General features: G+C 44.3%; 1 protein-coding gene and 2 long non-coding RNA genes across 3 annotated transcripts in view; 2 read left to right on the forward strand and 1 right to left on the reverse strand.

Annotated features, from left to right (window-relative positions):
* The window catches only part of apba1b (amyloid beta (A4) precursor protein-binding, family A, member 1b), a 41,785-nt gene extending 26,790 nt beyond the window's left edge, over nucleotides 1-14,995 (forward strand). The window contains exons 6-13 of the mRNA XM_015943471.3: nucleotides 2,268-2,300; nucleotides 2,462-2,548; nucleotides 4,688-4,891; nucleotides 10,449-10,628; nucleotides 10,816-11,028; nucleotides 11,108-11,227; nucleotides 12,945-13,085; nucleotides 14,792-14,995. Of these exons, the coding sequence (XP_015798957.3) occupies nucleotides 2,268-2,300; nucleotides 2,462-2,548; nucleotides 4,688-4,891; nucleotides 10,449-10,628; nucleotides 10,816-11,028; nucleotides 11,108-11,227; nucleotides 12,945-13,085; nucleotides 14,792-14,863 (1,050 nt within the window). The 3' untranslated portion in view covers nucleotides 14,864-14,995. The remainder of the gene's footprint in view (nucleotides 1-2,267; nucleotides 2,301-2,461; nucleotides 2,549-4,687; nucleotides 4,892-10,448; nucleotides 10,629-10,815; nucleotides 11,029-11,107; nucleotides 11,228-12,944; nucleotides 13,086-14,791) is intronic.
* LOC139070385 (uncharacterized) lies at nucleotides 5,352-5,961 on the forward strand. The gene is made up of 2 exons (XR_011520912.1): nucleotides 5,352-5,487; nucleotides 5,833-5,961. It is a non-coding gene; the product is annotated as an uncharacterized lncRNA (long non-coding RNA).
* Nucleotides 6,196-7,906, reverse strand: LOC139070384 (uncharacterized). The gene is made up of 6 exons (XR_011520911.1): nucleotides 7,696-7,906; nucleotides 7,076-7,168; nucleotides 6,780-6,943; nucleotides 6,631-6,702; nucleotides 6,486-6,556; nucleotides 6,196-6,390 (listed from the first exon to the last, which is right to left on the reverse strand). It is a non-coding gene; the product is annotated as an uncharacterized lncRNA (long non-coding RNA).
* Nucleotides 14,996-16,134: the final 1,139 nt, after the last annotated feature.

A 16,134-nucleotide genomic window follows, 5' to 3' on the forward strand; every position in this document is an offset into this window, starting at 1 on the left:
GGGGCGGGCACCGAACTCCTCTGCCCCGTCACCCCGTTGTTGTGTTCATTTGTCGTGCGATGTTGATCTCCCATTTTATTTTAAACTCTGGGGTCCACCCCGCTACAATGAAGCCCCCCACTAGAGCAGTTTCTTAGCTGCAATGAAAAACCACCCAAACCGTGTAGAGCTGAGCCCTGCTGAGTGGTGGGAAAGGACCTGTTACTGATAAACGACCCAGGGAGGGGGGTTAGACCGTGTCGTCAAACAGCTTTGGATCAGGACACATTACCCTCCTCCAGGATGGGGGTGTGGACAACCGAGGACCGCAGGCTCACCTACCTGGCATTCAGAGCTTTGGTACCCCGGTACATTGAGTGCTACTTGCGTACTCCAACATCCTTCTTTACGGTTTTCCTCTCATTCAACAGGCTCAGGTTAGCGTTAGCAGCAGCTCGGACTGAGGTTAGCATCACTGGCACCAACGTTTATATGTTGTTGATGCTTAAGTGGGTTGGGAAGTGCTAACTTAAGAGGGCGTGTCTAAGCGTATGACATGTTAAACCAGCTTTTCTCAGAACGAACCATTTCTCAGCGGCGTTACGACATCACAGACTTACACAGGAGGGCAGGGCTGAGGCGGCGCAGACCTTTTGGTACATAAGACCCCCCAAGCCGCCTTTATTCAACAGCAACAGCAGTTTTACATTCTAGAACACCTTGAAAGGGCCGTAAAAAAAAGATTTAGATTCATTACTTCATTAAAGGGACTTTACGGAGTTTTGAATTTTTATGCTCGCGATCGCCCCCTCAGGCCAAAAGCGCAACGGCAGCTTCAATAGTAGGCTTGTGCACGAGGCACGCATGCTGTACGTGCACACTCCTTAATGAAAATAACAGCTGAGACAGTCCCTTGTGTGTGTGCGTGTGTGTGTGTGTGTGCGGGTGTGCGTGTGTGTGTGTGTGTGTGTGGGGGGGGGGGGCGGAGGACAGAGGACAGGAGAACGAGCAGCTAATTAATTAAATAATGTGGTTCTGTAGCTTTCTCTTCAGCACAGCCGACAAAGGTTTATGATGGGTCAGTCCTCCTGCATGCTCAGATCATTCCCTTCCCTTGCTTGAAAAATTGTTCCAAAATGAAAGTTGAACCCACATCTTTTTTATCTGTGAATTCAATGCCGTTCGGCGAGTCTCAAATAAAAATTTGGGCATCTTACTGTAAAAAATATATCATTAATGTAAAAAAAGAAACTCTGAATAAACTATGTTCACATCCAGAATCAAACCCAGGTCATCTGCTCGAAAGCCCAAAGTCTTGCTAGGCGAGCTAAAGCACCAGCGGCGTCTTCTGGATCTGTAACTTTTATATTCTTGATGACAGCTGAAACAACGTTCAAAGAACGGTTCGGAGGACGATGCCTGAGCGTGAATGCGCATGAAGCAGCCTGCTCGACCCGAGCATCTCTCTTTTTCTGTGATTTTACAGAAAAACAGGCAATCACAGTAAAAATGCCAGGGCTCATTCTACAGGACCAGGGCATTGCAGGAGAACGTATGAAGAAGACATTTATTATTTCTACGCATGTTTTGGCCGTCAAACTTCCATAATGCCTCTTTAAATAAGTTTGTATTTATCATGGATACAGCGTGAGACTGTTACCGTTAAGATCCTCCTCACATGCCAGACCATCAGTGGACCAGTAGCTTCAGTTACACCCGGTTATCCTGACAGAGCAGAGAATGATGGGTAAAAGGCAGCATCCCTAACTTCTGTTCCTCTGGAAATCTGTCAGTTAGCCCCAGAGCAACACTCCACAAGTCATTCATGGAGAACGTTAAGATGATTCATAAACTCTAATACAGCAAACAGTTTTTAAAACACTGTAATCTCATTAAATCCCCTTTAATCTGCTCGGTTCTGCTGAAGAGGCGCAGGCAGGTTGGAGATGAAACCCGGAGAAGCGAGGGAGTTCATTTTGGTTCACTCACACACTCCGAGCCGTGACGAGGCGTCGGCCTCAAACACACGAGGTCCTTCTTCTGTCTTCAGGCTCCTTCGTGTCACATTGATTCACTGAAAACTTCTGATTCGGTTTGCCGCAAAGGCCGGCGGCATCCTGCTGCTGTCAGATGTGATAGACGACAACATGACTGGCCTCCCACACATTCTGATAACACCAACCCGTAAGCCGCTTCTGGAATCGAGGCGTCTGCAGCGCCGGGTTTCTATCTGCTGCATCTCCAGCTGCTGTCTTCATTTGTCTTTCTCTGATTTCTGGTCTTTACAGGCGGCTCAGAAGCAGGCAAAGAACAGGAAGAAGGTGAGTTTTTCTCTGAATTCATTTTTCATTTGTACAGAAATTAATTTCAACTGGTATTAAAATTAAATATGAGCACACTGGTTTAGACGCTTATAAACACACGAGTCCTCCAGTATCAGAACGTTGTTGTTGATCTCCGTCTTACTTTACCGTTTCTGCAGAGCCCCGACAGCGAGGCTCCATCCACTGCTGAGGTTGACCTGTTCATGTCCACACAGAGGATCAAAGTCCTCAATGCAGACACACAGGTAAAAACAAGCTAGTCTGTGGGGGTCAGAACAAACTATTTTGCACCTTCCGGGAACGTAAGTCCATCTGAGAGAAAAGCTAAATCTGGTGCAGCAGCGGTTCAGGAGGGAGAGCGGGTTGTCCAGTAATCGGGAGGGTTGCTGGTTTGATCCCAGATCATTCCTGGGCATTCTGCCTCACCTGCCTTGCCTTTGTCGGCGGTGGTCAGAGGACTGGTAGCAGAAAAGTAAGCTGAGATGAGCGAGACGGCAAATAAAAGTCGCGAAAAATCTAAATACGTGGAAGGCTTGCAGAGCAGAGATGGTAGAATCAGCACTTCCTGTCAAAAAAAGACAGAGAACGTGTTTCCACCCGGACCGTTTTTGGTGTGACACTCGGAGCCTGATCACTGACTCGGGGTGTTTCTCAATGTCAAGGCTCCTTGCGTACGAGGACACGGCCCTTCCTTGGTCAAAGAAAACGGTTAAATGGAACAGACTTGCATCACGTGACCGCGGCTTCCACGGCGGCCACGTAACGTCACGTGACACGGGAGATAATGTTATATTTTATACCTATCAGTTTCATTATAAAGATATAACGAGAAATTGTGTTTATGTTTATTAAATTAAATATATAAGTGAGTTACTACCCGCTAGCCACCAGCTGCAACTACTGACCAACTAGCCAACCATAGATAACTTCTTTGGATCTAAAATAACATTTTAAATTAGCTGGCATACATTTAAACTTGAAAATTGTCCCCGAAGTAGCTGCCGGCTTCTGATCCACCATCCTTTTGAAAATATTGCGGTGTATTCTGGGTAATTTTTTACCAAGGCTAGGCTACAAGACACCTCCCGTGTATCCTCGCACAGCTAGCTAAACGGCTAACAAACGGAGATCACATGCCTCGGTAGAACATGAATGTTGGAACACGTATTGGCGGCTCCCAATGACGTATCTCCTAGGCAACCGGGGCGGGGCCAAGACATCAAGGCGAGGTTCCTTGGAATTGAGAAACACCCCCGTGTTCTCCTGAAAATTTAACAAGTCATGCTAAAGCCGTTTTTACTTGGTGATGATTTTTACCTTTAGTCTGTTAATGTGACTGAACACTGAGTTGCTGACTTACAGCCCGGTTAGCTGTGGTGCTACGTTAGTAGCTAAGCTAAGTACGTAGTAGCTACATTTTGTTCATTTATTTTTAGGGCAGTAGTGTGATTACATTGTTCAAGAACAAATGAGTTATCTTAAATCCGAGTTATTTTCATCCACCTGAATTTATACCAGAAATAAAATGCTTTGTTTCAGTGAAACTCCGCCCACGTCCGCTTCAACAAAACACGCCTACAACATTATCTTAGGGTTCGGGTTGCTGTATTGGCTATGGTAGTCCAGTGGTTAAGGCGTCCGCCTGAGCACGCTAACCACCTGACTACCAAGCCTGCTGCATGCTACTAGCCGCCTAAGCCACATGTCCTGTGCTGGCCGGAGGAGACAGGTTTCAGACCAGAGACTAGCTTCCAGGAGAGGGGTGGGGCCTGATGGCGAGACGAGTCTCCAGTGACGCTTTACTCTTGAAGTAAAAGAATTAGCAGCTGAAAGAAGAAAATGCATGAATGCAGCCTAAAGTGGGTTTGGGTTATTTTTCATGAGGAAATAAGAATTTCACACGGTAAAAAGCTCCAAAAAAGGGTTTAACAAAAAATCTATAAAAGAAATAATTATTTCACTATTAAAAAAAATTATACGACATATTTGCTAATATTTTTTTCTTCTTCTGAAAACCAGACTTGTTTAAATGGGCGATGGTGGCACAGGAGTTAAGAGCTCGCCCTGTAATCGGAAGATTGCAGGTTTGAGCCCTGCTCAGTCTGTTGCTGTCGTTGTGTCCTTGGGCAAGACACTTAACCCACCTAGCCTGCTGGTGGTGGTCGGAGGGACCGGTGGCGCCAGTGCTCGGCAGCCTCGCCTCTGTCAGTGCGCCCCAGGGCAGCTGTGGCTACATCGTAGCTCATCACCACCAGTGTGTGAATTTGTGTGTGTGAATGGATGAATGACTGTGTTGTAAAGTGCCTTGGGGGGTTCCAGGACTCTAGAATGCACTATATCAAATACAGGCCATTTAAAACTTTTAACCTGTTTTTCGCTACCAGGAGGCTTTAATGGACCTTCCGCTGAGGACCATCTCTTACATAGCCGACATTGGTAACATGGTGGTTCTGATGGCGAGGGGCAAGATGGTGAGATCCCGCAGTGCTCAGGAGAACCTGGACCACACCCCAGCGGAGGACACCAACATGACCCACGACGACAGGAGGATGTACAGGATGATCTGTCACGTCTTCGAATCGGAGGACGTGAGTTACTAAAAACGCTTTTAACACGTCATCTATGAATAAAATGTCTGATGTGTTCTTAATTACATTTTAACTTTGGCCCTGAGTCATGCTACCTGTCAATCAAATCTAATAAGTCATCATTTAAAGTATTAAATGACACCTAAATGGAAGAGTTACAAAGCATTCACCCCCCTCAGTTTTCACGAGTGTAAACTAGATCTATTAAACCTAAAATGGGTTTTTACACCAGGCTGTAAACATGTTTATTTCTGCTGTGAAATTTCCATTTTTAAAGTGCATGTCAAGTGTGCCTCAGAGTCTTACCCCACCCACATATCAATTTTGAAAACTGCAACATTAGTAGGCGTTGCCTGGAGGACCGAGAGGGCGGAGCCGTGGCAGTGACGAAGAGACGGCTAACTAGACGAAGCTAGCTCCCTTCACTCTGAGCAGTCATTAGAAGTGGAGGACGTTTCTCCCCCTCCTTACCCAGACACTCGAGAAGAAAGGGACCAAGTCTATTTGGAGGAGACAAGCGGACATGAGCCTTATTGTTTTGAGCTTGTGAGTTGCCTGAAATTACTGGAACCGACCCAACAGACCCATCTCTGAACGTAAGTAGCCGTTAGCCATAGCATTGGATTAGCTGCAGGGTTTGTCTCCATGGCCCTAAAAAGCTAGTATTCAGCATGTTTTAGAGATTTATCTGCATCAACACACCTGGTTTTAATCAGCAACAAACAGCTGAGCTGCTTAACAGCTTATCTAACCTGTTAAAGCAGGAAAATCCACTGAAACCTGCTGGATAGCAGCTCTCCAGGAGATCTGGGCTCAAGCTAGTCTGCTGCATAAAGTTATGAAAATATACCATGAGAAAATTATTCTGTAATGTGTTCAGCCCATTAAAACTGCCCTGATTTCATTATTTATTTACTGATACTAGCTGCTCTTGGTTGCAGGTGATCCTCTGGTGTCTGCAGCTGGTCTCCTGCTGATGTCGTCGGGATCAGGAACTTCCAGAAGAATGTGCCTTTCAATGACTCTTTCCCCCTTATTTGTTATATTAATTAAATAAATCTCAATTTATATATTTCCTGTTTTTGTTCATGTCCATAAATACTTAAACATGCTTGAAATTAAAACGAGCTTTTAACAGTGAGGTGCTAGTTTAGTTCATCACAATAGAGCTAGTTAAACATGCGACAATGTGATAATTCAATTAATGTAATTTATAAATATCCATTAAAATATCAAAACTGGAATCAAAATTAGATATTTGGCAGCACAAAAAACTTGTCAAACACAATATTTATTATAATAATTGTAGGCAGACAGGAGACAGAGCTGATGGAGGTTCTCAGTCATCGAAGGATGGCTGAAGGCTTTCCAGGAACAGGAGATGTGGTGTTGTCTCTTCTCTCTCTATTCTGCCAGATGAGCTGATAGGTTACAGGTGTGTGAGGACATCCTCATGCTGTCATAACCAGATGACAGGAGTTATCAGGTGATCAGCCAGGCTAATGATGAGATGCAGAAAGAAAACAAATCATGCAGAAAGAAAACAAATCCAGGACAGTGTACAGTAATAAAAATAATATGTGGTGTTGCTTACCTTATGTGCTCTTATAGAGTTATTAACGTGTGCCTGCCTCATGGTGTAGAGTCCATATTTTACTGAGTGTCCTGCAGTAATGCAGGTTATTAGTTAATTTACTTTTGATAGCAAAAACAAAATATTTAATTTAAAAGTTATTTACCAGGTGAATCAGCTCACACGTCACCACCTGGTGGTGACCACCAAGTGTCACAGGGCCAGAATCAGTAGCCTCCTTCATGATGTAATCACATACTTATTTAATTGTTAATATCTTAAAAATTCAGAAATGTTTTAATTTTTTTTTTTTACCTTGAACAGTTCACTGAGCTTGCACTGTCACTGAGGTGGAAGCTGGAATCAACAGCAGACACCTCACACCGTGGTCTTTTCAGGAGGTGTGGATGCTCTGGGACCTTCTGGAAGATGAATTTCTGTCATGGTCCCTGTGTCACAAGACACTGAGGCTGTGAGCTCTATAAAAACAAAGAAGCAGCACATTTATAAATGTTTAAAAGAGCATAAAATCACTTGTAACAATCTGTAAAACATATTAAAACTAGAAGGTAATAAAATGTTTACATAGAAGATTATTAAAAATAATTCACCTTTGCTACGGGTAACACCACGTCAGCCTGGACAAGTGCATTCTTGCAGATTACTAAATCAGTCTGACAGCCAGTGTCTTGGGTAGATTTAGCCTGAAAAAAAAATAGAAGCACATTGATGTTTATAAAGTCAGATAAAATACAAACGAAACTGTCCCATATAGGCGCTTTATAACATTCCTAGTGTGTGATGTTATTATAAAGTAAAAGTCAGTCACATATGATGTGGAGACCCTGAAATGCGACCTCCTGAACAGAATTCCTCACGGAACCGGGTCACGCTGTGCTAGATTTCACGCTGTAATGCTGTCTGTCAACTAGTGCTGCGTCAGTTTAGAGTCACTGTTGCTGAATTACCGACTGACACAAAAACAACCCGAATTTTCTCTGAGCCTGACAGTCATGTGGACCGTTTTGTCGGCCAGGGCTTCGAGATATGTTCCGATTCGCCGCTGATTCTAACCTTACATCCCGTTCCACATTTTGTGAACTTGACAAAATAGCCCGAAGGCAGTGCAGACTGATATTAGCTAAATGGAGTGAACCACGTCTCTCAAACTTTGCATTTAGGTAGGAAATTGTCTTTAGAAGATGTTAAAACTTTTATTTAGCTTACTCACCTCAGACTGTAGCCCGTCATGGTGGGGGAGCAGAGTCGGTGGGCTGCATCTAAATCGCGGAAGAGCCACGGTGGGCACAGCCTCCCTCTTGGAACGGAGACGTGCAGAATCGCGGGTAAAATGCTGGTTGCAAACTACAGCACCAGGCGGGAGCTGAATCTTTTCCAGACACGCAACCACTGGCGCCTAATTTCTAAGTCCAGCGGAAAGGAGTGCAACCTGACAGAGCTCCGCAACCATACTACACTACACCATCTCACCATGCTAACACGATATGGAGCACTAAACCCGAACTACTTTCCTAATTACACTAACAGCCAAACAGTAACTAAACTACAATATCCAACAGCCAAGCTAACACTAAATAAGTATGTATAACACTAAAAGCTATGCTAAAGACTAGGATATGCTAATGCTATATGCTAATGCTGAACTACGGCTAGCCTCCTACACTCTCATGCAAATCCAACTCCCAACTCGCCACAAGGCGTGGCCGAGACTCCCGATGCTTTTATAACGTTGACACAGAGCTGCTACGTAGTACTCTACTGGATTACGTAGTATCTTACTCTTTAGCCATTGGCTAAAATTTATTCAAAATGAGTCAAATTCTATGTTTTAAGCTGAAGGTGGAGCTATACTGTGGTATTTAGGCAGAATTTTTAATTTTTTAAGAAAATGCACCAAAATGCTAAAATAATGAATACACACATTTAAAACACTATTAGACACTCATTTATACAGTTCATCAGCAAAAAAAAGTTAATTTAGACGTTACTTGCTCTTTAACATGGGAGTCAATGAGGATTAGCTCTCTTCTGCTGCCAGCCCCTAGTGGATGAGGGTGGAACAGCAATATCTGGCATTTCCGTGTTGGGATCAGTTCTGGGTGTTCCCGCTTGGTTTCCATGCCGCGTTTCTGAGGTTGCTAAGTCTGCATTTGTAACTCGACACTGGCAGGCAAAAAGCTCATGAGTTTAAAAAAACCTAAGCCAGTAAACAGGAGCGACCAAGTAGTTATTTCTTGTACCCCTAAAGAATCCACATCCTTTTTTTTTTTGCTCTAATATCAGGTGAAGTAGACTAGAGGCTAACATTGAGCTAACATGAGGAATTAGAAGCAAATAGTCTCTAAAACGTCTCAAGCTACCTTTTCAGTGACCAATGTCTTGATAGTACCGTGAATAATGAGTCAGTCGTGACTTTTACATCTTACTTTGAGTCGTTCAGAACTATAACACCAAGATGACAAAACAACTGCACTTTTTGTAATGGTGGAGACAAACTACCGTAAAAAGTGCAGTAAATGCTCCCTACTGTAAAATACCCAAGAGTACTAACACCAGACATAACGATGTATTCATCTACTTATCAACTTACTGTGTATGACTCGTCTTTGCTTGTTATCTAGAATCTTCTGGTGCTGATCTGTAACTGACCAGCAGGGAGAAAAATGTTTTTGTTTAAAAAATGGACTGTAGTACCCACATTTGGCCACAGGGTGTCAGTTGTGCAAACTGCATCTTTAAGTTAATGATAAATTATCAATCATTATTGTTATTTATTTATTTATGTTCTAAACATTGAAAAGCTAGTTGAGGTGGCTCGGGCGTCTGGTTAGGACGCCTCCTTGGTGAGGTTTTCTGGGCACATCCAACCGGGAGGAGACCTAAAGGAAGACCCAAGAAACGCTGGAGGGACCACGTCTCCCACCGGGCCTGGGAATGCTTTGGGATCTCCCGGAGGAGCTGGCCCAAGTGGCTGGGGGGATGGAAGTCTGGACCTCTGTGCTTATGCTGCTGCCCCTGATAATCGGTAGAGGATGGATGGAACCCTGAAATGTTTGATCTTAAGCTTTATTTATTTAGTCATTTGTCTTAATCTCTTCCAGAATTATTTTTTTTTAGCGTTAAACTCGACAAGAAATCTGGAAGAGAACAGATCAGCTGTGATTTGATGCTGTTGTTGTGGAAGAGGAAACAAATCCCATGAGATGGATCCGACACTAGCTAGTAAAAATCTCCCCACGTCGCCCACTTCTTTATATTTTCTGTTCAAGCACTCAGATCCTCCAGTAACCTGATGCGATCAGTAGTCGGTCCTCTCTGAAGGACCTTCAGAGGCTTCTTCCAAGCATAAAAAGGAAATATCTCAGGAAACGAACTATTGTTGGGTCCACAGGAAACCGATGTTTTATAAATCTGTGACAAAAGTACAAAATCTTCCCCTTTCTTTGAATTTAGGCTTATTAAAGAGCAAGTCACCCCCAAATCAACAATTGTTTTCTGATAAACTATATAAATGCGTGTCTAATTGTGCTGCAGACACGTGTAGTCAGTAGTTTTGCACTTTAGTGCATTTTAGTTAAAATTTAAATATTCTGCCTGAAACTGTCAGTGTTGTGCCGTTGTCAGGTAAAAACTCTGCACTGCATTTGAATTTTAATCTGCCATCGCTATTGGCTAAGAGGTATGCTATGATGTAAACTGGTACATTATGATGTCACAATGTCGTGAGTGTGTGTATTTGTCAGTGGCTCCACCCTCTCGGTCTGCTAGGCATCAGTATTTGTTGCATTTTTCAAACAGGAAGTGGGAGTGAAGTACGCTTCTTGTAAGGGGTGACTTGCTCTTTAAAGGTTTACTTGCACCAGAGTGGAAACATCTGGGACCAGTCTAGTCCAGTTTAGCATGGAGCGTTTACTTGGAGGCCTCGTGGTAAAATGATCTGAGCTCCAGCTTTCCTCTGCTCAGGCCCAGCTCATAGCCCAGTCCATCGGACAGTCCTTCAGCGTAGCCTACCAGGAGTTCCTCAGGGCCAACGGCATCGACCCCGAGGACCTGAGCCAGCGGGAGTACAGCGACCTGCTCAACACTCAGGACATGTACAACGATGACCTCATCCACTTCTCCAAGTCAGAGAACTGCAGAGACGTAAGTCAGCCAGCAGGTGGCGCCACGCCTTAAATATCTCATTTCTGTTTTTATGTTTACAGACCTTATTTTTCACAATAAAAGCATCTCTGTATGTGTCATTAGTGTTGATTGACCCTCCGGGGCTTTGAACAGACCACCGGTCTAGTCGCAGCTGTGACCTTCTTCCGTCTTCCATCTCCTGCAGGTTTACATCGAGAAGCAGAAAGGCGAGATCCTGGGGGTGGTGATTGTAGAGTCAGGGTGGGGGTCCATCCTCCCCACCGTCATCATCGCCAGCATGATGCACGGAGGACCAGCGGAGAAATCCGGCAGACTCAACATCGGGGATCAGATCATGACCGTAAACGGGACGAGCCTGGTGGGTTTACCTCTCAGCACCTGCCAGAGCATCATCAAGGTACGCTGCTGCTCCCCTCGCCCTCCTCCATCACACATCCTCAGTTCTCCAGAGGAATCACTGGTTCCTGTTCTTCCAGGGGCTGAAATCCCAGTCCAGGATCAAGATGAACATCGTCAGGTGTCCTCCGGTTACCATGGTGCTGATTCGGAGGCCGGACCTCAGATACCAGCTGGGCTTCAGCGTTCAGAACGGCATAGTGAGTTCTGGTCTAATAAATAAAGTTACAGCCGATAACGCCACTTAAGTCATGGTGATCAGGTTTTAAAATGGAAACATCATATTTCCCTCTGCCCAGTCTTCCTCCAGACTCTGGCACCTTGATTTCCTAATGACATGCAAAATTTGCTTTCATCTGAAAAAAGTACTTTGGACCACTGAGCACCAGTCCAGTGCTGCTTCTCTGTAGCCCAGCTCAGGCGCTTCTGCCGCTGTTTCTGGTTCAAAAGTGGCTTGACCTGGGGACTGCGGCACCTGTAGCCCATTTCCTGCACACGCCTGTACACGGTGGCTCTGGATGTTTCTACTCCAGACTCAGTCCACTGCTTCCGCAGGTCCCCCAAGGTCTGGAATCGGTCCTTCTCCACAATCTTCCTCAGGGTCCGGTCACCTCTTCTGGTTGTGCAGCGTTTTCTGCCACACTTGTTCCTTCCCACAGACTTCCCACTGAGGTGCCTTGATACAGCACTCTGGGAACAGCCTATTCGTTCAGAAATGTCTTTCTGTGTCTTACCCTCTTGCTTGAGGGTGTCAATGATGGCCTTCTGGACAGCAGTCAGGTCGGCAGTCTTACCCATGACTGTGGTTTTGAGTAATGAACCAGGCTGGGAGTTTTTAAAAGCCTCAGGAATCTTTTGCAGGTGTTTAGAGTTCATTAGTTGATTCAGATGATTAGGTTAATAGCTCGTTTAGAGAACCTTCTCATGATATGCTAATTTTTTTAGATAGGAGTTTTGGGTTTTCATGAGCTGTACGCCAAAATCATCAATATTAGAAACAATAAAAGGCTTGAACTACTTCAGTTGTGTGTAATGAATCTAATATATATGAAAGTCTAATGTTAAAGTTAAAGTCCCATCAGTTGTCACACACACTGATGTGTGTGCGAAATTTGTTCTCTGCATTTGACCCATCCCCTGGGGGAGCGGTGAGCTGCAGACACAGCAGCGCTCGGGAACCATTTGGTGGTTTAACCCCCCAATCCAACCCTTAATGCTGAGTGTCGAGCGGGGAGGCATTGGGTCCCATTTTTTGGTACGACCCGACCAGAAATTGAACCCTGGTTTCCCAGTCTCAGGGCGGATACTCTACCACTAGGCCACTGAGCTGATCCGTACATTACAGACAATAATGAACTTCATCACAATATGCTAATTTTTTGAGAAGGACCTGTATTTATGAAGCGGTTCGCTGAGGTTGATCCTCTGATCAGCTTAGACTTCCACATGTGGAGAAAACAAGGACATATTTACTTCTTCGCTTTTTTTCATCTAATTGGGGAAATCAGGGTTCTAATATAATGAATTATTGATTATTCTACAAAAACATTATTTTGAGTTAGTAACAATAAAAAAACTGTTTTTATACATTTCTTTGCAGATTTTATTTTTCAGTTCAGTCCTTCTAAAAAGATCTAATAAATATTCTCCACTGATCTGCCAGTTTCAGGGTTAAAGGGCTCAACTCCACAGGTTTTCTGTTGTAGATGAACATCTCATCACACAGGCAGAACCATTACCAGCACTGTCACCGACGTGCGACGGTGGGTCATGAGAACGTGTGGAAATAACATTTGAGAAAACAGGAAAAATCGCTTGTATCTTAGCAACCGAGTGAGCTGAAGGGTTTCCACCCGTGATGGTGTCCACCTCCACCAGTGGAGCTGTGCTCCAGGCCTCCTCTTTGTGTGTTTTTAGATCTGCAGCCTGATGAGAGGTGGCATTGCCGAGCGAGGAGGCGTCCGTGTCGGTCACCGCATCATCGAGATCAACAGCCAGAGCGTTGTGGCCACACCTCACGAGAAGATCGTCCAGATCCTGTCCAACGCCATGGGAGAGGTAGAATGTTTCCTCAGCCCTGTTTACATTTTCATCAGCTTTTATTTTGAAATATAAATGAATAATTTATGAACTGTTCTGATTTAATTTTCTGTCACAGTAAAATACAAGAGTCCTCCGATTTGAACACAACTATGTTTTATATGGAGCATCTATGAACAATGATTAGATGTAGGGTTAGGGTTGACACTGGAGAGAACACACACACACACACACACACACACACACACACACACACACACACACACACACACACACACACACACACACACACACACACACACACACACACACACACACACACACACACACACACACACACACACACACACACACACACACACACACACACACACACACACACACACACACACACACACACACACACACTTTCCTGCTAAAACCTCATGATCAAACGTGACTTTACAACAAACATGGCGGACGTGGAATGTGCAGAGTGCTTCTGTCACCTAACTTCCTGATTGGTTCCATGTCGTATTCAACAGGCAGCGAGTTTGTTTGTCCTTGAAAATCAGACCAAGACATGACATCATCATAAGGCGCGTTTCCACTAGCAGAACTTACTGGCATGCACTTCTCACTGGGCCAGCCTGAACTTCAGGAACCAACAGAGTACTTGAACAGGAGTCGGTCCTCAGGAGGCCCGTTAGAGTCGCTGAGTGGAACTTTTGGTTAAAGGGATACTTTAAACCCGTTTCCTGCATGTTTTAGGTCATGAACACAGCTGATTTGTTTAATTTAGTGATAATCCCTCCTGTAGACACTAATGAAGGCTGGGAGACGTTCCAGCAGGCAGATGAAGGTGTTAAAAAGATTAGATTTTGCATTTGTTTTTATTAATTGGACACTAGGGGGTGCTAAAAGCAATTAAAAATGTCTAGTCTCCCTTTAACCCACTGATTGGTTGTTACTCAGTAGGAAATGACATCAGCAGATGTCGTCCAAAACAACTGGCATCAGTAAAATTAGAAGAGATGCGGGTGAAGCAGCACGGGTCACACTGCTTTAAAATCACCGTTATTAAACTCCAAACACCAAAAATGCGGCAGAAACCCTCCAAAACTCCATAATTCCCTGTTTAATTTTCTCAGAGTGCCGTAAAAACGGGGCTTCTTCTGGACACCTTTTAAAGCACGCCGCTGCTCTTTCAGTCCTCCGAACGGATAAAAATGCCGTGCTTCAAAATACGTCGTCAGTGACATGTCTTGCTGCTGAAGCAGTCGTGGTATCTGTGTAAAGTCCTGAAAGAGCGGGATTTGTATGGAGGCAACAGCTGAGAGGACCGGGCCGTTGGGTCTCCCGGTCAGTTTCCCCGCCCAGAATTCACCCCGAAGTTCTGCCAATGGAAACGCAGATCAGCAGCGGTCCCGGCGTCTTTATGAGCAGACCCGATTGCTCTCAACACACCACACATGGTAGGATAATCTGATCAAAGTATCTTTAGGCCAGTTACCGTAATCTGGGGCGTCATTCAGATTGTCTAGAGGGGAGGTTAAAAACCAGCATAACTATCCTGCCGTGTGAACCGGGCCTACATCCTGAGATGAAGACAGATGAGGTATTTTCCAAACACAAACTCATTAAAGCTCAATAAAAATGACCTGCAGATTTTATTCTCCAGCGGATTAGACGGGTGTTTGAAGTTATTAGAATAAAACCCGCTTGTGTTTTTGTTTTTGCTCCAGATCCACATGAAGACGATGCCTGCAGCCATGTACCGCCTGCTGACGGCGCAGGAACAGCCCGTCTACATCTGAACACGCTTTCCTTTTCACCGCATCGCTCCGGCTTTTCCACTCCATTATTTTAAAGCCTCTCCGTGTCCCGTTTGACATCACTTGACTTGCCTTAATCTGTACAGTTGACTCACGTAAACGTGCACATCTCCAGTGCGACAGCAGAAGGCAAACCGTACCACTAGACGAGTGTTAATGTGACATTTTAGGTTCGACCAAAGATACTTTGTGGGTTTTCTTGTGTGTATTTAGGTTGCAAACAGAGACAATATTAGCTTTGGTCTAATAGCTGTATTATCTGAATGTATAATCATGATGGACCTACAAATCGTCAGGGTGACCCAAGTGGTGAAGAACTTGCAGTGAAACGAAGGAAACGGGACATGCATGCACAAATCTGCAGAATAAACTGAAGCAAAGGCAGCGAGTGAACGCCGTGTCTTTTAAAACTAGTTGCTTACAGGAGAAGGATGTGGAAATAAGACCTCGGAGGAGTGTTGCGCCTGTTCACACGAGTGCGTCTCCAGATGTCTGCTCCCACAGGAGCACCAAGCCATCAGAAATCTGACATTTAAAAATATTCCTGCATAAATAACATGAACCATTTGTCAGCTGATATCGCCATCATTAATGATTAAACAAAAGCCGACATAAATAATGCGACAGTTTTTATTTTGAAATGTACTGGACTCACTTTGTCTTTTCATGGCTCACTTCCTGTCTGGCTCGTGTCATTTCTTTAACTTTATATGTGGCGTTTGGAAAAAAAAATACTTCATGCAGAAACTTTGTGGAGCGCCGGATCAGCCACAACACGCAGCGGAAGTAAAAGCTCTGACTGGACTCAGTGATTTTTTTGATTAACGCAGAAGCCGTGCGGAAACCGGACCGCGTCTGTTCCACGTCTGGTTTTAACGAGGTTTTAGCGCTGCTACAAAGGGAAAAAACACTCAGAGGAAGTGTTGTTGAGGTAGTTTAAATATTCTCCCCAAAATCCAGATGGAGCATCAGGATTAGTACCTTCATCAGTAACCTGCCATATATCCAGTCCTGTACTGGTCTACTGCCCCCTGGTGGAGGAGCTACTGTTTTGCCTTTTTTATAAAAATGAACAAAACTGATACCGTTTATATTGACATTAGACAATAGTTCTGTTTAATAATTCATTTAAATTTACTTTATATTTCTGAATCTTGAGTGAATAAAACATTTTAGTTTCAGATATTTAAAAGAGCCTTTAAAAGTTTGAGACTCTTATTGTGAAGGACAGAAGGAAGTCCCATCATTACGCA

This window comes from Nothobranchius furzeri, chromosome 6, assembly GCF_043380555.1.
Source record: "Nothobranchius furzeri strain GRZ-AD chromosome 6, NfurGRZ-RIMD1, whole genome shotgun sequence".
In the NCBI taxonomy this organism is placed as follows: Eukaryota; Metazoa; Chordata; class Actinopteri; order Cyprinodontiformes; family Nothobranchiidae; genus Nothobranchius; species Nothobranchius furzeri.